At 36.1% G+C, this 24853-nt stretch overlaps 1 protein-coding gene and 1 long non-coding RNA gene across 2 annotated transcripts; one reads left to right on the forward strand and one right to left on the reverse strand.

The window, feature by feature from the left end:
• Nucleotides 1-8211: 8211 nt before the first annotated feature.
• On the reverse strand, nt 8212-14895 carry LOC103945738. The gene is made up of 3 exons (XR_666997.3): nt 14631-14895; nt 14452-14550; nt 8212-9042 (listed from the first exon to the last, which is right to left on the reverse strand). It is a non-coding gene; the product is annotated as an uncharacterized LOC103945738 (long non-coding RNA).
• A 2994-nt stretch (nt 14896-17889) lies between these two features.
• On the forward strand, nt 17890-18734 carry LOC125476231. The gene is made up of 2 exons (XM_048582092.1): nt 17890-18545; nt 18596-18734. Exons 1-2 carry the CDS (start codon nt 17890-17892, stop codon nt 18732-18734), a joined length of 795 nt encoding a protein of 264 aa, XP_048438049.1.
• Nucleotides 18735-24853: the final 6119 nt, after the last annotated feature.

Here is a 24853-nt window from a genome sequence, read left to right on the forward strand (position 1 = left end):
AATGCCACATCTTTAGTTTTATTTTTATTATGAATATAATTAATACATTTAATGTTTAAAAAATAATAATAATCAAAACACTCTAATTAGAATTCATTAGGTCTTACGTCTGTGCTCAACTCCATCTTCTTTCTCCCTCTTAACCCTAGTCTCCTTCCCTTTCAACCTTCTGCAATCTCCATTTTTTGTCAATTTTATTTGGTTTTTAACTGATCGTATTTGTTTTCCCTTTTACTGTCACAAAAAAAGGTTAGCTAATCGTTTCTTTGAACAATGCCTGTATATGCATTTAAGAAAAAAAATAAAAAATTGACGAAGTGTCAAATGAAAGAAGTTTTCTATTAGATTGAAGGTCATGGGGCCACTATTCTTGTTCCTCAAATTTGTGTTGCAATTGCTTGGCAATTATTGAAATTAATTATGCTTTTTTTTTCCTTTCTCAATTGGCATTTTTTTTTTTAATGTTCTTTCTATTTGTTCTGGAAAAAGGAGGAAGGAGGATGAGGAAGCACAAGACAATTAGAGGAACTTTAAGGAGGGAGGAGGAGATTGGGATGACGAAAAGAGTATTTGAGGACGACTAAACAAGGAATGCAAGAATATAAAAATTGAAGTGTTTTAATTCAAACTAATATCTGTTTCCAAATAAAAATTAATGAAAATTAATAAAACCTACATAGAAATCTAAGTATGCTGTAATTAAGTAATGTGACATGTTTAACTCAGACGCCACATACGGTAGTATAAAATTATGATATAATAATGCAATATGAATAGCATTATTGTTAATTTGCATTTCTTTTAGAATGAAGATATCCTCACTTTCTCGTTATTACTGGTCATTGGGTATAAGTTCAATGGTTGTGATATTGACAAGTGTCATATAAGCTGTTGTGTGGATATCTTTATTTGTAAGCTATCATAGTTAGGATATCTATTGATATTGTAAAGTGTAAAGTTCATTCTCTATTAATGATATTGTAAAGTGTAAGGTTCATCCATTATTAAATACTTCATAGCAGCCCTTGAAATTAAATTCAATATTATGTGTACCAAAATCGCCTCAAAATTTGCTTCTTAGTTCATAAGATTTGTCTTGATAATAACTATTGGTTAATCTTTGATGTTTTTTTTTCTTTTGGATTGAAGACAAAAAACACAGGGAGGATTTTATTCAAAAGATGGATTATACCACATTACTTCATCAACCCATTCTGGTTCAAAGAGGAAGATAGTGATTGGTGTTGCCTATCTTGGACAACAAGTTATATCAAGTGTTTGGCATACCAAACTAGGTCACCCTCTAGTCCCATAATCTCTCACATATTAAGAAAGTCCAATGTACTTGTTTATAATAATATACCTATGTTGTGTCATAGATGTTTGGAAGGCAAGTTTACCAAACTTCATTTCAATAATGATGTGTTTACGTCTATATGTCCATTTGAGGTTGTTCATACTGACATGCGGGCCTGAGTTCCTTGTGTTTCAACTGAAAGATTTCAATACGATATAATCTTTATTGATGAGTGTACTAGATACTGTTGGATTTTTCCACTATGCAATGAAGGTGAAGTTTGTTCCACTTTTGTCTCATTCTACATATTCATTTTGAATCAGTTTAATGTTTCAATTAAGATTTTAGAAAGTGATGGAGGGTGAGTATATAGGAAAATCTTTCAAATCATTTATGTTTGATTGGGGAATTAGCCATCATACATCATGTGATTGGGAAATTAGCCATCATACGTCATGTCCTTATACACCATAACAAAATGGGCTAAAGAAAGCACATACACTTCATTGAAACCATTATTACACTTATACAAACAACATCATTGCCTTCTTCTTTTCGTCCTTTGCTTGCCAAGTATCTGCTTATCCTATCAACAGAATGTCTACTCTTACATTGGATCATAAATCTCCATTTAAAGTATTGTTTAAATCTGCTCTTGAGATTAATCACCTTAGGATATTTGGGTGTTCATGTTTTCCATTACTAAGGCCATACAATAGTACCATCTTGTAACCAAGAACCACAAAATGTGTATTTCTAGATATGCTTCTAAGTTCAAAGTCTACATTTGTTATGAGGGAGGGGTCCAAAAAGAGAGTATACATATCTAGGCATGTACTCTTTAATGGGTCTGAGTTTCCATACCTTGCTCTTGTCAATCAAGTGTCTCATAATGTCTCTCATACTATCTCTCCATCTGTCCAACCTTTGATACCAGTACCAAATCATAATAATGTTCCCTTAGTCCAATGAAATCACTTCAATTACTCCTACATTTATTCAGTCTATGCCTCATACACCTTTTATGTCTAGTCCTGTATATGTGCCTATGTCATCTACTATACCTAGTCATAACTGTGCAACAGAAGACTAATCCATTACTACTTCTACAACTCAGTCTTCCTTTTCTCATATCCATGTGGTACTTGAATTCCATCCTAAGAGTTTACAAGTTGCCTTAATATATGCCATACATGAAAATTGGGGGTGTTGATTTCACTAAGGTTTAGCCTGGAACCTATAAGTTAGCTTTGAAATCTCTAGTTTGGGCTGCTACTATGCAAGAGGAATTGTCAGCCTTATATTCTTAAGGAACTTGGTCTTTGGTTCGCCATCCCCCAAAAAAGAATTTAGTTGGTTGTAAGTGGGTTTTTAAGATAAAAAAGAAAGGATGCAAATGGTACCATTAGACCATCTCCAACCCATGAGATAAAGCTTTAAAATCTCCTCAAACCATCTACAACCATTGGGCTAAAATAAGCCCTAGGGAGAAAATATATATATCTGGGCTAAATTCCCCCCAGGATTTAAGCTTGACTTATTTTGGACTCACCAAACTATCATATTTCAAACATTTTTTTGTTTGTTACTTATAATTTAACGACTATGATCAAATGAGATCAAATCTAATGATAGAAAAAAAAAAGATTTGATAGCCCAAAATTAAATCTAACATCTAAAATGATTTAAGAAAATTATTTAAATCAAATTTAACTCAAAACTTTATAAATACCTATGCATTTATATGATTTTTAATTACTTATCAGAATTTAAATATTTTTAGATTAAAATGTACGTAAAAATAAATTAGGATAACTTACATTTATTTTCTTTTCAAAAAAGTTACCGAAAATAAAAAATTAGACTAAAATCATTATTTAATAATTTTAGGCTAAAATTTTAAGCCATAAGGGTTGGAGGAGAAAAACTGTTCCTGGGATACGGCTTAATAATTTCTGGGCTAAATTTTTAAGCTTTATCCCCAAGGGTTGGAGATGGTCTTAGGAGGTATAACGCTAGGTTAGTTGTTAAAGGGTTTAATCAAGAACAAAATTTGATTATGGTGAAACCTTTAGTCTAATAACTGGAAATGCTACTGCTACTATTACTGATGTTATCACTACTCTTACAAAGGAAGTTGATATTAAGGATTTGGGATCTTTACATTATTTCTTGGGAATCCAGATTGTTCACAAAAAAGGATGGCATTTTTCTTTCTCAGGGTAAGTATGTTACTGAGTTACTTAACAAGTCTTTCATGTTTTTGCATAAACCTTGTACCACTTCTTGTTTACCGTATAATAGATTGTTAAAGGATGATTGTAAACCCTTTAATTAACAATCTAGCATTATACATATTCTTGGTAGGAGGCCTTCAAAATCTTACAATTATCAGGCCTGATATTACATTTAGAATGCATCAGGTTTATTAGTTTATGCAGTGACCCATGAATTTTCATTTTGTAGCAATAAAAAGGATCCTTAGGTATCTCTTGACACACCTTGACCCAGAATGTCCACTTGGACTCCGAACTAAGCTGTGCTGGCCGACACCCAGAGGGTGACAAAGCCATTAAGTGTAGTGATGTGGAAAATGTGAATAAATTTAAACCTAAAAGTGCCTAAATATAAGAGTGCGGATGTGAGCGGGAACGAACCCATTTCACATGTGATGTCAGAGCATAAGTAAAGTACAATAAAGTAGGATAAGAATTATGCCATCAACGGTAATCTCCAATACCAAGATTTGCCAAGAGTCCTCGTCGATACGTAAGCTCAACTACTAAAACCTGGAGGGGCGAAAAGTAAGGGTGAGTGGGCCTAAAAATAAAGATTTATAAAAACCTTTTTTAAAAACATTATAACCCCTCGCCGTAAAACAAGTATAGCTTTCAAAATATACATACTACATATAGTATGAAAATACTTACCGTAGCCTGCAATTTCTCAAGAATACAATACGTCACAAAATTCATTAATAAATACATGACATATGTAATCACATAATCTGGCATAAGCAAACATATCATATCTAGTGCTCATCGACACATGCTGACACACAAGTTCATGTAGAGATATTTTGACATGAACAAGACTAGATGTAACAATCATATACGCTCTAGTACTACAATCACGTGAAGATTGGTGCTATGCACATCACATACGAGTCCTAATTCCTATAGCAATCTAGAATATGACTGGCACCTACAATGGATACACGTGAAAGACTGGCCTTGGCCTAAGCGAGTACTAACATCGGTGCAACAAATGATAAGCATATAACATAAATATAGTTATGTCACAGTGATTCGATAATTCTAGTCAACATAGAATTATTCATATCCGTAAATATAGTTATGGCATAAATAATAAAACGCATACTTGTGCATCCCATAGGACGTAGCATAACTTCATAATTTCTATCAATGTGCTAAGTCTTATAAACGTCACGCTAACCTAGGCATATTGTAGAAAACTCTTTATGAAATGTATAAATGGAAACTAACAATTATATATATATGCTATATAAAAGAAAAGACCCATTCACAGTTACTTATGATGTCACATCCGTTCGAGTTAGGAAGCTGAAGTCTCCAATAGTAAGTGCACCTAAGCATAATATTGGGACCCATTAGTAAAACTCAACTTAAATGGGATTTGGAATCAGGGCATTGAAATAAGCTAAGGAGGGTCCTCGATAAATTTTACAAAAAGTCAACTAAAAAGTCAACGATCAATCCTAAAAAGTCAACCGACATGTCGGGACATTCACTAAGTTAAAACTTCGAAATTTCACTAAATGGATGTCAAAAACAGACTCAGAGCGTCAAAATTAGCCTAGGAGGGTTTTCGAGAAAATTTCGAAAAATTCAACATGCCAAAGAATATTCTAAGAATATTCTAGGAGTATATATATTCCTAGAATATTTTGAGCCCAATTTGGAACTGAGCTGGGCTAGAACATCAGCCCAAGGGTTTAGGCCAGTTGGGCTAAAGATTTGGGCCAAGATTTTGGACTGGGTTTTGGGCTTATAGAACCTTTTTTTTTTTTTTTTCCTTTCTTTCTTCTCCGGCCAGTTGCCATTGCAACCGGCGGATAAATCCTTGCTCCGACCACCTAAATTATTCACTAAACCTAGCCTTCCAATATATCAAATCGAAGCTCAAAGAATAAGGAGCCGAAATATACCTTTGGTTTCCTCAGTTGTGGCCATAGTTGACTGGAAATGGGCTCAAAAGCCGCTGGAAAACTAGGGGAGAGTTTCCCCTAAATTTTTCTGCACCAAAACTTTGACATTTCTCTCAAATAAGTCAAGAATCGCAAACAAATCAGATATCTAAGATGATTAACATTAACTTTTCAGGTTTACCTTAGTTGGAAACATCATATCCTCGCCGGAATCCTCTTGGATTCGAATGGAGCTCGGCAGCTATTGCTAAAATTAGATTAATCGAAATCAACCTAATTAAGTCCAAAATTTTAATGCTCACAAGTGTACTAATCACAGTATAATATAGTAAGCAAGCACAAGATCGTTCCAACTAAGATTGAATGTAATTCTAACTATCTAACTAAATTTAAGTTTCACTTGAATTGGAAAAGAAAAATTGATGATTTGAATAAGAATTTTGAAATGGTGATTGTAAATAAAATGAAATAAACTTAGCTAAGTGATGACAACGACAAAGAAAACAGATTATAATTCAATTGTGAAAAGCACTAGAGCATCCGATTCACCATAACCAATCCTACTTAATTCAAACAGTTAATTATTAACGAATAAACATCCAATTTGACGATCTAGTTCCTCTAATTCATATAGTATCCATGGCATCTAGATTACTACGTATACTCATATGTGCTAATAATCTATGGCATCTAGACTACTAAACACACACAAGTTCATTAACAATTTGGGAACTAACTAAAAGACCCAATGAAACCTAGTGTATGGCATCACTACTATAAAAGACCGAATGAAACCTAGTGTATGGCATCACTACTACAGAAGTGACTTATTGTGTCGGTGGTTGGTGTTGGTTTTATATAATAAAGTGGTAGATAAGATATTTCCGTCAACCCTTTCCATGATGTTGAAATTACTGTCGAGTATAACTGACATAAACTATTAATGTCGCTTATAACCGACATAAATTTTAATCTTGTTAAATGGTGGTGTCGTTTAAAAAGAAAATCACGTCGCATTATGAATAGTGTTGCTTCTACGCGACACTAATAATAGTTTTTAAATATTGTAAAACCCAATATCGGTTGTAGCCGACACTAACAATTATTTTTTAATAGTTTAAAACCCAATGTTGGCTGGTTCCCATTACTTCACGTGACTCTCTCTCTTACACACACATCAGTGCATCACATCATTTTTTAATTTCCTTCTATTTGGCTGGTTCCCTCATGTGGGTTCTTTATCTATCTCTGATACACATGCCTCATTTCTCTCACTTTTCTTTCTTTCTTTCCTTCTTTTTTTTTTTAATTGGTTCTTCTTCACTGCCTCTCTTTTCCGTCTCCATAATATCTCTCTCTGTACCCACCCACTCAACCTTCTTTTATCCCTCTCTCTCTCTCATTCATATTCTCTCTATTTTTCCTCAACTTCTCCATTTCCCATCCCTCCATCTTCTTCTCTTTTGGGCGGGATATTTCCCCCCCTTTTTTAAATGAAAAAGAGGATGTCAGTCTCCCAATTTCAAGAGGCTCAGCTCCCTCATTTATCTCTCCCTTCTTCCAAGCATACCCTAAAACCGTAGCTCATCTCTCCACATTTTCTCAAACCCTAACCTCTGTTTCTGCAAACCAAACCTTAATCTTCCATCATCAACCCATGAGACCTCGCAGCCATGGATTTACTGCATCACCAAAAAGGTAACAATACCGATCTTCGTGCCAACGCACTCAAAGGTAAACTTTTCACCCTCCCTTGCCGATTCATGCACTCAGGTTCGCAGATCCATAATTTTTTGAAGGTATAAAACCTAAGTTTAATCTATAGAGATTAGAGCCCTAATGTTAAAGTAGTAAAGTATTGGAGCACTAATCTGATGGCAAGCATGGTAGCATGGAGCTGCTAGCATTATATATGGTAGCATGGAGCTACAAAATCTATGGTCTTCGACAAAGGCAAGCACGGGAAAGCATCATGGTAGCTGCTAGTATTATATGCAAGCATGAAGCTCTGATTAGTATTATATGTAATTGTTAGTTTTTTTTATCTTCATCTTGTAACCAGTTCTATAATAGCTCCTATATATATGTTATTTGTATTTCCTTATTTATATGAAATAGAATACATTTAACAAGAAATTCTACATCCAAAGACCCCGTCAAATTCTTGAATAAATTGAATCTGTGAGTTTGCATCCCATGTACAATCTATGTAGGAATGCATGATAATTATTTTATTTATCAAGATGTTGGGTAATGTCGGTTAAGACCGACAAGAGATTGAGTATTTTATTTGTTAGCTGCTAGTTGACGTCGGTACTTAATGTCGCTTGTATCCGATGCAAGCCTTGATGTCACTTTTAAGCGAAGCTGTTGTTCTTTCTTATTTTATATTACTTTGCTTCTTGGTGGCGGATTAAGGGGGTTAAGCGACGTCAATACCCTTTTTGTGACGGTAGCATTGGTGTAGGTTCCTCTATCCGATATTGCACGATTTAATGTCAGATTTTTACTAAAAATCCGATAGTAATTGGGGTTTGTTGTCGGTTTTGCGACCGCCAATGATATCCCCTTTTGTAGTAGTGCATCTACAACAAGGAATTCATGGTACCGCTAAAACAAAATTAACAACATGGCATATGCATTAACTTGCATCACATACACTCGATTGAGACCCAAGTGGTAGCTAATCACAAGAATTAAAATCAAGTTCATAAGCACAGCAAAATGATACTCAAGGGAATGCAAATTCATAAATAATTAAACTGAAACATTAAGCAATCATGGTTAGGCTACATCATAGCCCTAGCAAAATGAAATTAGTTCCAAAACATAATCAAAATTGGTACTGAATCCATAAGAAATAATAAGAAAATTTATTTTAGAAAAGGCCTAAAAAATCCCCTGGTTTGCCGCTGCCGTTTACCCTTTTCTTTTCTTGTGAATAATTGATCCGTTCCTTTTTCTTTTTCCTCTTCTGTTTTAATTTTCTTCTCTGTAACTGACAATGAGTTAAAACCCATTTATTGACAACATTAGAAGAAAAGAAAACCGAAGAACTCTTCAATTATCTACTAGCCACTTTGTACAATAAACACACCTTGATTACTTTCTCCATTTGCCAACGTTTTCCCTTGTACCTTTAGTCTACTTGCTGTTGCAAACCCCCTCTGTGCCTTCTTTAATTATCCGCTCAATTCCAGTTGAAGTTTCATCTCCAAATAGATATCCACCATGGCTGAAAGTGATCAGACTTCCTCTGGAATTGAACAAATTGTGCAGCCAAATATCCCGAATTATGCTTTTGGCAAAGACCCATGAATTTGAAACTACTTTGTGTAGGTGATTCACCATATTTCTCTCCAATTTAACTTCACTAAGATCTCTCTTTATTCCGGTTTTGTATGGAGGCTAACCCTGGAAAATGGGAGAGGAAATATGCAGCTTTCTTTTGTTTTTGTTTTTCTTCTTCTCCTTGTCAGTTCAGTATTGCATAGACTTGTGATCTATGAAATAAATACGTGCTGAAGGCTTCTCCAATTCCAATAAGTGACCTACACTGCACATAAATCAGAAGAAATGAATGTAGACCATAAGTATATTATAAAGCCAAATAAGTAGATACTTAAATCATAACAGACCACTTGGTTTAATTAAAAATAAGGAATTATAACTGTTATTTTCCTCCAACTTATTAATATAACTATAAAAGCACAACACTAGGTAATTCATTTCATCTAAGTCCAAAATATCATAGGAAAATGTAGTTTTCGAGAGAAAATAAATAGTAAAATATGCGCTCAATAGCATCCTAGCCATGAGCAGAAAGAGTCCACGCGAGAGAAACTAACAAGAGGGAAAGAGAGAGAGAGAGAGAGAGAGAGAGAGAGAGAGAGTGTGTGTGTGTTTGTTTGGTGGATCTCATCGGAGATGAAGAGGTGGTGTGGTGATGCTTGTCGTTCCGACGAGGGTGGTATGGTGTGGGTGGCTCTTTGCACTTGTAGAAAGAGAGAGGTAAGACAAAACTTAGAAAGAGAGAGAGAGAGAGAGAAAGAGAGAGAGAAAGAGAGGGAAGCAGGGACAGTAGGGATAGGAGACACACGTGGGTGGGTTCCACCATGCAGAAAATCTACACAAAAAAAATTAATAAAATAATGAAGGGTATTTATCTAGAATAATGAATTTACCAAAATGCCTTTGAACTTCGTAAGTCCATAAAATCTCTGTCATAACTCCAAATTCAATTCTGCTTGCATCCACGCGTTCGTAGTGATGAGCACTATGAGGATACACTAAATGAATGTTTCATATGTCTCACAACACGCTGGCCAACGAAAGTCAACATCCATGCCTATAAGGGCATTTTCGTCAATTCACTCTTTTAAAATTAATAAAATTGTAAAATTAGGGATGGGTTGTCACAATCTACCCACCTTAGAAAAAATTTCGTCCCCAAAATTTGAAATAAGTTGTTATGCATAAAACACTCAAAGATAAAAACTTTCCTTCTCCTTCAGTACAATACTAAAATTTAAAATCCTTTCTTAAAACATAAAGTCAAAAATACATATATAGTAACATATCGTCAAAACCGAACATAGAAAGATTTCACCTACGCACTCATAGTGTATCGTACTCCGAGAATAAGTGTGTAGTATCTTTGGGCCAAGCTCAAACAATAAATAAATAAAATAACGTAAACGGCCTAATTGTCCACTTGCTTAACGAATCCAACAAATAAGTTATCAATATTATAGTCTGTGGCCCGCAATACCGATAACTCACTGTTGTCACGATAAGTAAGAAGATAATTCCCGAAGGTGCAATATTACCATCTTGCCCCTCACTATGCAACCGAACATTGTAAGTCACATATACCAAAGCAAGTAGATTCTTATTATTTTCCACTTGGGTTTAGCAAAAAAACTATATCAAGAAAGCTAAAAGAACACTCAAGAATTTGAGGGTCAAAACAAGTTCATCAAATCTAGAGTACAAAGTAACTAGATTAAATGTATAACATCTCGCTATAATGGTAACTTCTGAAAAATTCAACCACCAATGATAAAGATTTTCTTAGTAGAGTATCTGTTAGGTGATTGAGTAATTAATGGTCGCAACTAAAATTTCAACGTCTGAGCAATTTTTCTAGACGATCTGTCTGCCCCAGAAACTATACAAAGTGTAGTAGGGTAGAAGCATACCTAAGGTCGACTGGAATGCCTTTCGGCATAAATAGGTGAATATGGAATCACAATCAGAGTAGATGCTGATCGAAATGCCAGAAAATCCGATAAATTTAAGAATGAGCAATTTTATCAAGAGATCTAAAATGCAGTCTATCTGGACCAACAAAAGGTGAGTTGACTTGTCGTTGAACATTTTCATATTCTCCACTTGTACGAGATGCCTTATACCAGAAGCGTATGGTGGTATTTCGCCATCTCCATTTGGATACAGGAAGTGATTACAACCATTCAAACGATTTCTTGATGGTTTGTAGGTAACACCATATCAATACTCGTGAATTCCAACTGAAATGGAATAAGACAAGCTAAATGTGTTCATTAACTGCGTTTGCACAATTAGGGTGATACACGATGGTGTAATTGTAGGCGTTGATTCGGTATCTCCATCATCGTTGTTAGAATTTAGCTCTTCTCAAAAGAAGATGTATTTAAAAGGTTTAAGGTTGATAAAGATTTTAGGCACATTTCTCCACAAAGAAGTGTTATCCGGTTTCAAGTAAAGATGGTAACCTGTTGACTCTAAGTCATGAATAAGGTGGTTCATTTTGAACGGTTCTAACCGTTGGGAAAAATAAGTGACACTCCGTCATGTGGCATCTACACAGCCAAAACATCCAAAGAAAACGTCATCATGGATTTTGAAATGATCAATGTCATCAAAAGGTGTAAAACAAAGGTAAGGTGAGACAACACTTCAGTTTTCAACAACTTTATTCATATCCAACATCTTAAACTAAATTAACTTTCCTTGGTCATAAGTGAGGAAAGACACTATAGCCGAAAAATCGCTAACAAATTGTCGATAAAATCGACAAAACCAGAGATATCTCGAATTTCACAAGACTTGTTAAGGATTTCAACTTTCATCTGCTACAACCTTTTGAGAAAAAGAAAATAATATTGTCTACTGAGATCACGTCTCCCAAAAAAAGTACCAATTTAATCAAAGTTGACAGTTGAGAAATTTGGTATAAAGCTGACTATCGGTGTTTAGAAAATTTGATCTCATTGCTGAAGTAGGTGGGAAAGTCATCAGTAAGACCACTACGAATTCGACAAGCTACGGAAGAAAACTCGAGTTCCAAAAGTTGGTTGGGTAGACCATCAATTCGAAGTATGGGTTAATGATTTTAATCGTCACCCAATTGAGTTGCTAAAATCTAGGTACGATCCTAAGGTTTGGTCTTTCACCTTCGCTAATAGGTTCGAGGTTCCCTAGATAAGGTGTTTGGTTGCATAAATTCCTAATTGGTAAGCTTTCGTAACTAAGTTCTCTTAATGATGTAGGAGTTATTTGAAAAGACTTAAGGAAAATTGGTGTAGTACAAGAAAGTGGATCGATAGTGTATTTCACTTCACCATTTAGTGATATCCAAGGTAAAATTTGAGAATTGACGCCAAAGGTATACATCCTCGGAACATAAAATACTACTTCCTTTCTCTACGACACGTACTAATGGGTGTTCGTGGCTTTCTCGATACACAATTCACTTTTACAGCGTGATTTCAACTCATCTTTCAATTGTAATGTTTGTCTGTGGAGGTGATCAGAAAGGTGACTGGTCGAGAATGTTCTGGTTACCTAGATGGGTAAAATGGTTAACATAACTACAACTTTATGGTCCTCCTACACAACTTGCTCTTAAGTTTCCAAGATTTAGTTTATTCGGCTCAAGTAGTCACTGTTAATCAGTCTATTAGTCATGTCACTAATTAACGCATCTACGATACTTTTGATATTGTTCGTTACCCTGAAACTGTGAACCGGCATTCTGGCATAAAGGTATCACTCCTAGATACGAGCATGTGTCAAGTATCAGAAAACATACCGCCTGAATACTAGTTGACATTTTTAGATATCGGATAATATCGTCACTTAGTGGCACCACCGTAGGCTCATTACAGGTTAGAGCCCGCTCAGGTGGATGGTTTCGAACGATTGGTAAATGACTGGTCTGGTGAGGTGGTTTCATTAATTCTAGGGAAAATACTTACGACTTCGAGGATTTCTATTGATCGTAGGTATAACAACTCGTACACTTGTGCCTATGCTCGTTGAAATGACTAGTACATCACTAAAAGAAATTCTAAAGGCTAGTATTGGTTAGAATATCGTAAGGCCGGAAATCTGGACTTTGGTAATAATCTACTTTAGAACGGACTAAACAGAAATCAATCTTCCTCTTGAAGATCCGAAATGATAACTAGTACATTTAAGAAGATTAGTGCTATCAGGGACCAAAAGTGTGAGTGAGCCTAAGAGTCCTCGTCGATATGTGAGCTCAGCTACTAAAACCTAGAGGGGCGAGAAACAAGGGTGAGTGAGCCTAAAAATAAAATTTTATAAAAACCTTTTTTCAAAACATTATAACCCCTCGCCATAAAACAAGTATAGCTTCCAAAATATACATACTACATATAGTATGAAAATACTTACCATAGCCTGCAATATCTCAAGAATACAGTACGTCACAAAATTCGTACATAAATACATGACGTATGTAATCACATAATCTTGCATAAGCAAACATATCATATCGAGTGCTTATCGACACATGCTGACACATGAGTTCATGTAGAGATATTCTGACATGAACATGACTGGGTGTAACAATGATATACGCTCTAGTACTACAATCATGAGAAGACTGGTGCTATGCGCAGCACATACGAGTCCTAATTACTTATAGCAATCTAGGGCAAGACTGGCACCTACAATGGATCCAAAGTGAGTGTACGATGCGATGTGCACATACACATGAAAGACTAACCCTGGACTGGGTGAGTACTAACACCAGTGCAGTAAACGATGAGCAGATAACATAAATATAATCATGCCATAGTGATTCGATGATTCTAGTCAACATAATATCATTCATAGCCGTAAATATAATTATGGCATCAACAATAATACGCATACATGTGCATCCTATAAGACGTAGCATAACTTCATAATTTCTATCAATGTGCCAAGTCTTATAAACGTCATGCTAATCTAGGCGTATTGTAGAAAACTCTTTATGAAATGTATAAATGGAAACTAACAATTATATATATATATATATATATATATATATATGCTATATAAAAGAAAAGACCCACTGACAGTTACTTGCAATGTCACATCCGTTTAAGCTAAGAAGTCAGAGTCTCCAATAGTAATCGCACTTAAGCATAATATTGGGACTCATTAGTAAAACTCAACTTAAATGATCAAATTTGAGAAAACGGAGCACAAATTTGGAATCAGGGTGTCGAAATACGATAAGGAGGATCCCCGGTAAATTTTACAAAAAGTCAACTAAAAAGTCAATGGTCAACAGAGACGTCGAGACAGTCAATATGTTAAAACTTCAAAATTTCACTAAATGGATGTAAAAAACGGACTTAGAATGTCGAAATTAGCCTAGTAAGGTTTCCGACAAAATTTCAAAAAAGTCAACACGAGGAATATTCTAAGCCTAATTTGAAACCAGGTTGGGCTGGAACATTGGCCCAAAGGTTTGGGTCGGTTGGACTAAAGATTTGGGCAAAGATTTTGGACCGGGTTTTGGGCTTAAAGAACTTTTTTTTCTTTTTCTTTTATTTTTCTTTCTTCTCCGGCCGATTGCCGCTGCAACTGCCGGATAAATCCCTGCTCCGGCCACCCAAAGTCTTCACTAAACCTAACATTCCAATATATCAAATCAAAGCTCAAATAACAAGGAACCAAAATGTACCTTTGGTTTCCTTAGCCGTGGCCGAAGTTGGCTGGAAAAAGGCTCAAAAGCTGCCAAAAAACTAGGGGAGAGTTTTCCCTGAATTTTTCTGAACCAAAACTTTGACATTTCTCTTAAATAAGTCAAGAATCACAAACAAATCAGTTATCTAAGATGATTGACGTTAATTTTGGGTTTACCTTTGTCGAAAACATCATGTCCTCACCGGAATCCTCTCGAGCCGTGAGCAGTGAGAGTCCATGCGAGAGAAACTAATGAGAGGGAGAAAAAGAGAGAGAGAGAGAGAGAGAGTTCAAGTATTGGCTTGGTGAATCTCGCCGAAGATGGCGAGGTGGTGTGGCGATGCTTGTCGTTCTAGCGAGGGTGGTACAGTGTGGGTGGCTTTCTGCACTTGTAGAAAGAGAGATGTGAAAGGGAGCTAAAAGAGAAAGAAGGAAACGGGTGAGGGTGAATTGAGAGAGAGTATGGGAGAAAAAATGACACGGGGATAGTAGGAATAGGAGACCCCACGTGGGTGGGTTCCATGCAGAAAATCTACACAAAAAATTAATAAAATAATGAATGGTGATTATCTAGAATAATGAATTTATCAAAATGCCCTTGAACTTCATAAGTCCATAAAATCTCCATCGTAGCTCCAAATTCAATTCTGTTTACACCCACGTATTCGTAGTGACGAGCACTATGAGGATACATTAAAAGAATGTTTCATATGTCTCACAACATGCTGGTCAACGAAAGTTAACATCCTCACCTATAAGGGCATTTTTGTCAATTCACTCTTTTAAAATTAATAAAATCGTAAAATTAGGGACGGATTGTCACATCTCAGAGTAACAAAGGGCTGTGTAGTACACTATCTTAAAGGGGATTTGAACATCAGGGCTTTCCGTGATGCTGACTGGCAGGTGATCCCAATGATAGAAGATCTACTACTGCAATGTTTTTGTTTCTGGGTTCCAATCTTATTTCTTGGTCCTCTAAGAAACTATAAACTATTTCCAGATCCTCTATTGAAGTAGTGTATAGATCTTTGTCTACCATTGATGCTGAACTTAATTGGATTAAACATATAGTCACTTTTCTGTAAGTTCCATTTTTTGTGCCTCCAAGTTTGTTATGTGATAATCTCTCAACTATAGCACTTACTTGTAATCCAGGTATACATAAAAATAAAATAAAACAACATATTGAGATTGATGTTCATTTTGTGAGGGAAAATAGTTACTAAAAGATTATTGCAAGTTTAGTTTGTTTCCTCAACTGAATAGTTTGATGATATCCTGACAAAAGGACTCTCTGCTCCATTATTTCAGACACATTGTTCCAATCTTAGAATTCAGTTCTCTAGTACCTAGTTTGAAGGGGAATATTAAGAGCATAGGTTCAATGGTAGTGCTATTGACAAGTGTCAATTAATTAGATAGGCAGTCATAAGCTGTTGTAAGCTATCATAGTTAGGTTTTGCACTAATATTGTGAAGTGCACAATTCATTCGTTCTTAAGGACACTACAATTTCAATTCTTCTTTTCTAAGAAAGCTCTCGATTTCTCTTCTATGCAATCAGCTTCTCTCTCTGATAATCTTGCTCTCTAGGGTTCATCTCATCTTCGTTGACAGTTTCTTGTCTTAAAAAATGAAAGGAAAATGTAATATTTTGAATATTTTAGGGTTATTCTTTAATACCATGAATTGGTTTGGCATAAGAATTTTATTTCACTAAAAAACTGTATCTATGCATACATAAAAAATTGTTATGAATCCATTCTTTTTTTTTTTTTTTTTTGTTCATACAAATATTTTGAAAACACACAAACTTCCAATAAAATGATATTGTTTTAAACTTATACAGGGTTTCATATTGCCATTGAAATCAATAGTAGCCTAAGTTAAGGATAAGGAGTAAGTTATGTATAAAAATAAAAAATGATTGCGATATTAGCTAAGCAGGGTATTTTAGTAATTGATGAGCGAATAATTCATTATCCTCGTACAAGATGAAATTAAACACTCTTTAATCTCCCGGATAAATTGGGCAACCCCACCAACAATAGGTGAACTTGATTGATCTATAGTGTATGCATGTTAGAATGTTGTGATATTAGCTGGTGAATTGAAAGAGATCATTGTCATAAAATGACAACAATTTGATGGATGTTCCACGGCAGGGGTTTGGTAGGGTAACAAAATTGAGAATTGAGAAAAGGGCAGTTCCTACTTTAATAATTAATTTCTAGAGGACCCTTAATCTTCATAGTTGTTGAACTAATCTTTGGATGTACCACTACCACTATTTTTGCCCTATCAGTCCGTCCGAGGGGTCAAAATTTTTGAAAGATTCAAGTACATTCATGCATTCGGATTGCTGAATAGGTGACATATTGTTATCCTATCTTACTATGTCCTTAATGCATCCACCAACCAACAAAGTTACAAAACAAGAACATCCCACTTCCCAATAGTAATATTCTTTTGTCTAGTTTTCTATTTGGCTAAATGGCATGGATTTGTATGTTATTAGACTATTAAGTATTTGTCATTTTTCAATGAAATCACACATTTACATTGGATTGTTTTGTCTTACACACTCATGTTCAATTATGACTTATTTGGAAGAGCTTTTGAAATTATTGAAAGCGCTTTTGGTGAAAGTATTTTTGGGTTCCAAAAGCACCTGAAGTGCTTCATGCAAGAAATACCACTTATGTGCCTCTTCTAGAAAGTACTTCAAGTGTTTTTCCAAGATTCACCTACATTTGTAATAAGTATTGAGTATATGTGACATGTCAGCAATTGCCACATCAGCATAGCTTTTATGTTAGCTTATGTGATACGCCTAGCAGTTTAGAAGTAGATATAAAAAGACATTTTTTCCCTCTCTGTATTCTTAAGATTCATTCAGTGTTAATCAAATAGATATAAAGATTTCAAGTCTTCTTCTACAAGCTTTCTTCGTATACTCTTTTCTTCTTCAATTGTTAAAGTTGGTGATTGATTTCATCTGTTAATATGGTATCTCAGAGCCTTTTTTGCTCGCGCAATTGATCTTGGACGGATTTCCGCTGCTCTGTTTCTTGAGGTTTTCTCTGTTCTTTGCTGTTTCAAGAATTTTGTGAAGTTGAATTTCTGGGTATTTTTTTGTTGGAATCAGTATCATAGTTATGTCTGTTACAATCTTGATTTCTGTAATGATGAAGGCCGATGCCAAACTTGTTTCGTTTGATGATGATAGTGTTTTTGAGTTGATAATAATTTGTTCTGAAGGCCGATGCCGTTTGATGAATTAAGGTCGATAACCATTGCGTTCATCAAGATCTGACAGTTTTGATTGAAGAATTTTCCGATTTCAAGATTTTTTTTTTTTTTGTAAAGTTTTTCATCTGGGTTATTTTGGTTCCATCTGGGTCTTTCTGTAATTGTCTCTTTCCTACCAAATCATGTCTGAATCGGTGAAGTTGGAGAGTCTTTTAGGGATGTTGACTATCAAATTGAATGATGATAATTTCATCAAATGGAACTTTCAGTTGTGTTCTGTACTTCGTGGGTATGATTTGTTTGATCACTTCACTGGTGATTCTGTTTGCCCTCCTAAATATGTTTTGACTCCTGAGTTAGGTGTTACCAAGGAAATTAATACTGCCCACAGAGATTGGATTAAGGCCGATATGGCTTTGTTAAGTCTTCTCATTGCTACCCTTAGTGATGATGCTATGAAGCATGTAGTTGGTTCTAAAACTTCTCATGAGGCTTGGGTTGCATTACAAGACAGATATATGGCTGTTTCTAGTGCTAGTATTAATCATTTGAAGGCTGAGTTGCACACTATTCAGAAAGGTGGTGATAGTGTAGACAAGTTTTTGTTGCGGTTGAAGGTCATTAAAGATAAACTTGTTGCTGCTGGTGAGCAAGTCTCAGATCATGATATTGTTATAGCGGCGTTGACTGGTCTTCCACCTGATTTTGACATGATTCGAACAGTCATTCTAGCAAGAGACACACCAATCACACTGAAGGAATTTCAGGCACAATTGTTAGGGGCTGAAAAGAATCTTGAGACTCGGATGCAGTCTCTTGTTCATACTATGGCTGCAATGTATGGTAATGATGGTTGCCTACATTGAATCCTATGACTGGTTCTTCTAGTTCTTCTAGTGCTTCAGCGTCTGCAGTTCAGTTTCCTCAACCTTATGGATATGGTTTTGTAGCTCCTGGTTCTTCCAATGTTGGGTTTTCTCAGTCTCCTAGTTTCTCACAACCTACTGGTTTTTCTCAGCAAGTCTAATGGGCCTCATGGAAATAATTTTCAACCTAATAGGAACACTTTTGGTGGTCAAGACAATCGGTCCTATGGCAATACTACAAGTTATAAAGGCCGAGGTTTTAAACCCAAGTTTAATGGTTTTAAAAATGGCAATGTTTGGTCTGGCAATACATCAAATAGGCAAAAGGTTATTCCTGAGTGTCAGATTTGCTCAAGGAAAGGACATACTGCAGTCACTTGTTTGTATCGAAATGACAATACTCAACCACCTCAGGAGTGCCAGATTTGTGGAAAAATGGGTCACATTGCAGTTGACTGTAGACATAAGGGAAACTTTTCCTATCAAGGGGCTCCTCCACCTCCTTCTCTCAGTGCCAATTATGCTTATCAGGATTTAAGCTCTGTCTTTCAGTATTCTCCTTCGAGGCCTTCTCCTGCATATCATATTCCTTATGGTCTTCCAGGCAACACTTCTGCGCAGTCTTATTCTTCAGGTTTTTCACCAGCTCCTGCCTTTATAACTCAGGCTTCACAGTCTAATATGTTCTCTGACATTCCTAGAGTTCCTATGTCGTCAAATGTGCCTGATTTACCTACACAATCTGCTTCTGAGGGTGAGTGTTGGATAGTGGACACTAGGGCTTCACATCATATGAGTCCTGATATTAATCTATTAGAATCTGCTATTCCTTATAATGGAGATAAGAAGATTATTGTTGCGAATGGTATAGGTTTAGATGTTCAAAATGTTGGCACTGTGACTATTCAAAATCCACCTAATAATCTTTATCTTCGTAATGTTTTACATGTTCCCATGTTGACCGTTAATCTTCTTTCTGTAAAATAGTTATGCAAAGATAATCATAGTTGGTTTATCTGTGATGATTTAAACTTCTTTGTGCAGAACAATGCCACAGGGATGGTACTTTACCAAGGAAAGAGTAGCAATAATGACTTGTTTCGGATTCCTGTACATGTGTTCCCCAAGCTACTGACTCCAGGTGGTTTTTGTTCTTCTGCGTTATTGGGAAAAGCTGTTAAGTCTTCATTGTGGCATCATCGGTTGGGCCACCCTTCTAATGACATTCTAGCAGCCATGTTACAGAGTTCTCAGATCTTAGTAGCTAGTGATGTAACTACTCATGTTTGTTCTGATTGTCTTAGTGGCAAGATGAGTAAATTGCCCTTTTCAGAAAAGATAGATAGAGTTGATATTCCATTTCATAAAGTGCATTGTGATATCTGGGGACCTTCACCTGTTACTTCTCTTGAGGGTTTTCGATACTATGTGTCATTTGTAGATAAGGCTACTCGATTTGTATCGATTTTCCCTTTAATGAATAAATCAGAAACTTTTGGTCTTTTTGTTCGATTTTGTGCTTATGTTGAGAATCAATTTAATAGTAAGATCAAAGTTCTTCAAACTGATGGTGGTGGTGAGTTCTTGAGTAATGTTTTTAAGGACTATCTTCATACTCATGGTATCCTACACTTTATTTCTTGTCCTTACACCCCATAACAGAATGGTTTAGTGGAAAGGAAGCATAGGCATGTTGTCGAGACTGCTCTTACTATGATGACTGCTGCAAAATTGCCTCTCAAGTTCTGGTATCATGCTGTTGCGCATGCTGTGTTTTTGATTAATCGAATGCCAGCTCACATTCTTGGGATGAAGTCTCCTTTTAGCATGTTGTTCAACAAGACACCTGACATCTCTTCTATAAGAATTTTTGATTCAGCTATCTATCCTTATCTTAGACCTTACAATGCTTATAAGCTTCAATCTCGATCTTCTCAATGTGTCTTTTTGGGCTATTGTTTTGGATACAAATGTGCTATCTGTTACAATCGTGTTACAGGCAAGCTTTTAATATCTAGGCATGTCATTCATGATGAGGACTGTTTTCCTTTTGCTAGTACTTCAGTTTCTTCACAGTGTGCCAATTCTGGGCTTGTCAATAATACCAATGTGTCTACACGGCCTATTGTTGTGAATTTAGTCTCTTCTTCTCCGAGACAAGGACCTGCTTCTTCTAGTACTGATATTCCACATGTCTCTGCACCATTTTATACATCGGTTGGTACTCCAACTTCCAGTCAATCTCCTTCTGAACACAATGTACAGGATTCCCCTTTAGATGCTACTCTTTCACATTCCCCTGTGGTGCCTGTCCATTCGTCTCGATGGTTGGAAGTGGTGGTACTAGATACTGTTCCTTTGGGTTCTGAAGCTTTATCACCTGCCTCCGTTCCTCACGGTATTCAAACAAGGTTAAAGACTAGTACTATAACCAGGAAAGATTATAGTGCACTTGCTACAATGTTTCCTCACATTCAATCCTTGGAATTACATGACAGTAATCATTTTTCAGGAAGGTTTACATTTCTTGCAGACATTGTCGATGTTTCTGAGCCTTCAAATTTCAGAATTGCTTCTCAAATTCCTCAATGGCAGAAAGCAATGCAAGAGGAGTTTGATGCTTTACAAGCTCAAGGTACATGGACTTTTGTTCCTTCTCCTTTCGATAAGAACATTATTGGCTGCAAATGGGCATATAAAATCAAAAGAAATCCTGATGGGACTATTTCTAGATATAAAGCTCGATTAGTAGCCCAAGGTTTTAGTCAAGAAAAAGGTTTAGATTACACAGAAACCTTTAGTCCTGTGGTTCGGCATACCACAGTGAGGATTATTCTTGCTTTGGCAGCTACAAATCGTTGGTCCCTTAGGCAACTTGATGTTAAGAACGCTTTCTTACATAGGGAATTACATGAGGGGGTATATATGAAACAACCTCAAGGTTTCGTGGACTCTGCGTATCCTTCACATGTATGTAAACTTGTCAAGTCTTTATATGGATTAAAGCAAGCTCCACGGGCATGGAATGCCAAATTCACAAGTTATTTGACTGTTCTTGGTTTTCAAATGTCACTCTCAGATTCCAGCATGTTTGTTAAAGAAGTGAATACAAATGTAATCATTCTTTTACTTTATGTTGATGATATTATCATCACAGGTTCCAATTCAGTTTTTATTCAATCTGTGATAGATGATTTGGCTGGGGTGTTTGATCTTAAGGATTTGGGTCAGCTTACTTACTTTCTAGGTTTACAAATCCACTATAAATCTAATGGTGATATCTTTGTGAATCAAGAAAAGTATATCACAGATCTAATACATAAGGCTGGTATGGACAATTGTAGGCCTTGTTCTACACCCTGTCAGCCACATAACTCTGTCTTTGTTGATGAAGGGGAATTATTATCGGATCCTACACTCTTTCGCAGTCTTGTTGGAGCTTTACAGTACTTGACATTTACCAGACCGGATATAGCTTTTGCTGTCAACAATGTCTGTCAATTCATGAGTGCTCTAACAGATGTCCATTTTGGTTTGGTTAAGCGAATCTTGCGTTGTCTTCAGGGGACTATGACCAGTGGCTCGACTTTCACTGCTGGAACTGATATGCAAATCAAGGGTTATAGTGATTCTGATTGTGCAGCTGATGTTAATACACGGAGGTCCATTACTGGTTATGTCATTTTCTTGGGTGCTAATCCTGTGTCCTGGCAGTCTAAGAAACAACATTCAGTTTCTCGGAGTTCCACAGAAGCTGAATACAAGGCCTTAGCTCATGCAGCTGCTGATATTGCTTGGCTCAGGTTGATTTTAAAGGATTTGTGTGTTGTTCTGCCTAATCCTCCTCTGTTATATTGTGACAATCAGTCAGCAATTGCCCTTAGTTTAAATCCAGTGCAGCATTCCAGAATTAAACATTTAGAAACAGATTTTCATTTCATTCGTGAACGTGTCCAACGGGGTGATTTGATAGTTCAATATGTTTCTACCAAAGAGCAGGTTGCAGATGTTCTCACTAAAGGCTTACATGGTCCAGATTTTCTTCGACATACTGGCCATCTCAAACTGGGACTTCCCAGTTACGATTGAAGGGGGGGTATTGAGTATATGTGACATGTCAGCAATTGCCACATCAGCATAGCTTTTATGTTAGCTTATGTGATACGCCTAGCAGTTTAGAAGTAGATATAAAAAGACATTTTTTCCCTCTCTGTATTCTTAAGATTCATTCAGTGTTAATCAAATAGATATAAAGATTTCAAGTCTGCTTCTACAAGCTTTCTTCGTATACTCTTTTCTTCTTCAATTGTTAAAGTTGGTGATTGATTTCATCTGTTAATAATAAGGATTAGTTCAAAAAGCATTCTAATCAAAGTGCTTTTAGTCATTTTAAAAATACTTTCGAACGAGCCTTATTTTGTTTTTGCTTGATTTATTTAATCTTATGGCCAAAAATTAAAAAAAAGGTATGTCAAAATGGAAAAATGGTGTAATTATCATTTCTGTTTCGATATTATTTGAGCGGTTTTGTGTTATTTTCTTGTTGCAAATATTTGACAACATGGATGCAACTTCTCCTATAACAAACTACAAAGAATAAATCTCAGTAAAACAATCTATGTTGACATGGTAAATCAGTGGCCTCTTCCAAAAATAGTGGGATACTCGATTAAGAGGCTTTTAAGCGATTTAGCATGTATAGAAGCCTTTGTAAAGGCTTCTAACTTGGGTTCCATAGACCTTTCCAGTAATCCATGGGATATTGGTGTACCCGCTTAAATACATCATCTGCAAAATGAGTGTTGGGCCTGCAAGTCAAGCAATTAGGCATAGATTGAAAATAAATCTTTGTATCTCCTCGTATGCTTATTAGTATTCCACATTGTACGTATTAAAAATATCGCGCAACCACATCAGATAAATCAAAATGATTTCAGATGATTCTTAACCCCTCAAGATATTAAATCAAAGAGATTCTGATACCCACCACATTTTCATATATATCGTAAACTGTTATGTTTCAAACAAATGGCTCTCCTACCCCCACAATTCGAGAAGTGTTCTCAAATTCATTTGACAAAATTCATTAGTGACAAGATATCAAACAGATGCTTCGAACTCAGAACAATAATTAGTATTATCATGCACATTAAAATATTATCATATGTTGTATACATGTACTGAAAATTCTGGGCTCTTCTAAATCGAGGGTCCTAAGCAGTGACACCTTTCGCACACCCTCTAGACCAGCTTTGATTTTAGGGAAGTCAATTTTTGATCAAGACCTTTAACCATGACTACCACTCAACTACTTAAGAATATCGTCTGTATCAAAAATTTGAGAAACGCCAAGAGATTTTTGACTTTTGGTCGAGGATGAGAGGAAGTCCAAAGGTTGGTTCCTCATCTCAATCAGATGATCACTAAAAGTGGACTGTTGACTGGATTTGTGCACGACCAACGCTAAATCGGACAAGGTCCTTACCAACAGTATGGCGTAGTCTTTTAAGATCCCAGGGCTGTCTCTATAAGTCCTTTCTTTAACCCAACGTTCAAACGACACAAAATCAACAGGTTCAAATTAGCCATAAGCATGCTTGGGTCATAATCGTGTTGACTCGTATAACACACAGTTGATAAGCAGTTTGTGCTTCGGGTCGGTCCACTTAGAAACTAACAGCTTTAAAAAATTTACATAATCATGTGACCTACTAACCATAAAACACAAGATAGGACATCTAAACTAAAGGTGAAATGACAAGTTTAACGCGTTTATTTGATCATCTGCTAAACGGGCTAACCGTGCCACTGTCGAGAAACATATTTAATCATCGTCGTGTTCGGGATTGGAAGGTCCAGAGTAATAAGTGTGTCATGTTTGAGTTGACCCTAATCTGTCCGTGTCGAAATCATGTCAACGCGAATTGACCCGTGAACAGGGACACCCCAAACTCTTGGGATAATTGTATTCTCTTCATAGAATTAGCGCAGCTGTCTGAAAATAACCAGTACAGTAGTCCAAGCATGCTCAAAGTTAGGTTGGCTTCACATTTTCTACTCTTCATCTCTTCAGGCTTGTATTTAACCAGGCAAGACCAAGCCGGACGGAGGACTCCCTTGAAATTGGGGTTCTCCTGGAGAGGGACCACTCCTCCACGACACATGCATCCCTTTCCCATTTTCAAACGGAAAATGCAGGCGTGGAGGAGCGGCGCTTTCCCCAAGTTTATTTGAAAAATACAGTCGAAATCCAAACAAAATCTCAACCCAAGGCAAGAAC

This window comes from the organism of the source record quoted next, unplaced genomic scaffold (genome assembly GCF_019419815.1).
Source record: "Pyrus x bretschneideri cultivar Hongxiangsu unplaced genomic scaffold, Pyrus_bretschneideri_v1 Contig18, whole genome shotgun sequence".
NCBI lineage: Eukaryota > Viridiplantae > Streptophyta > Magnoliopsida > Rosales > Rosaceae > Pyrus > Pyrus x bretschneideri.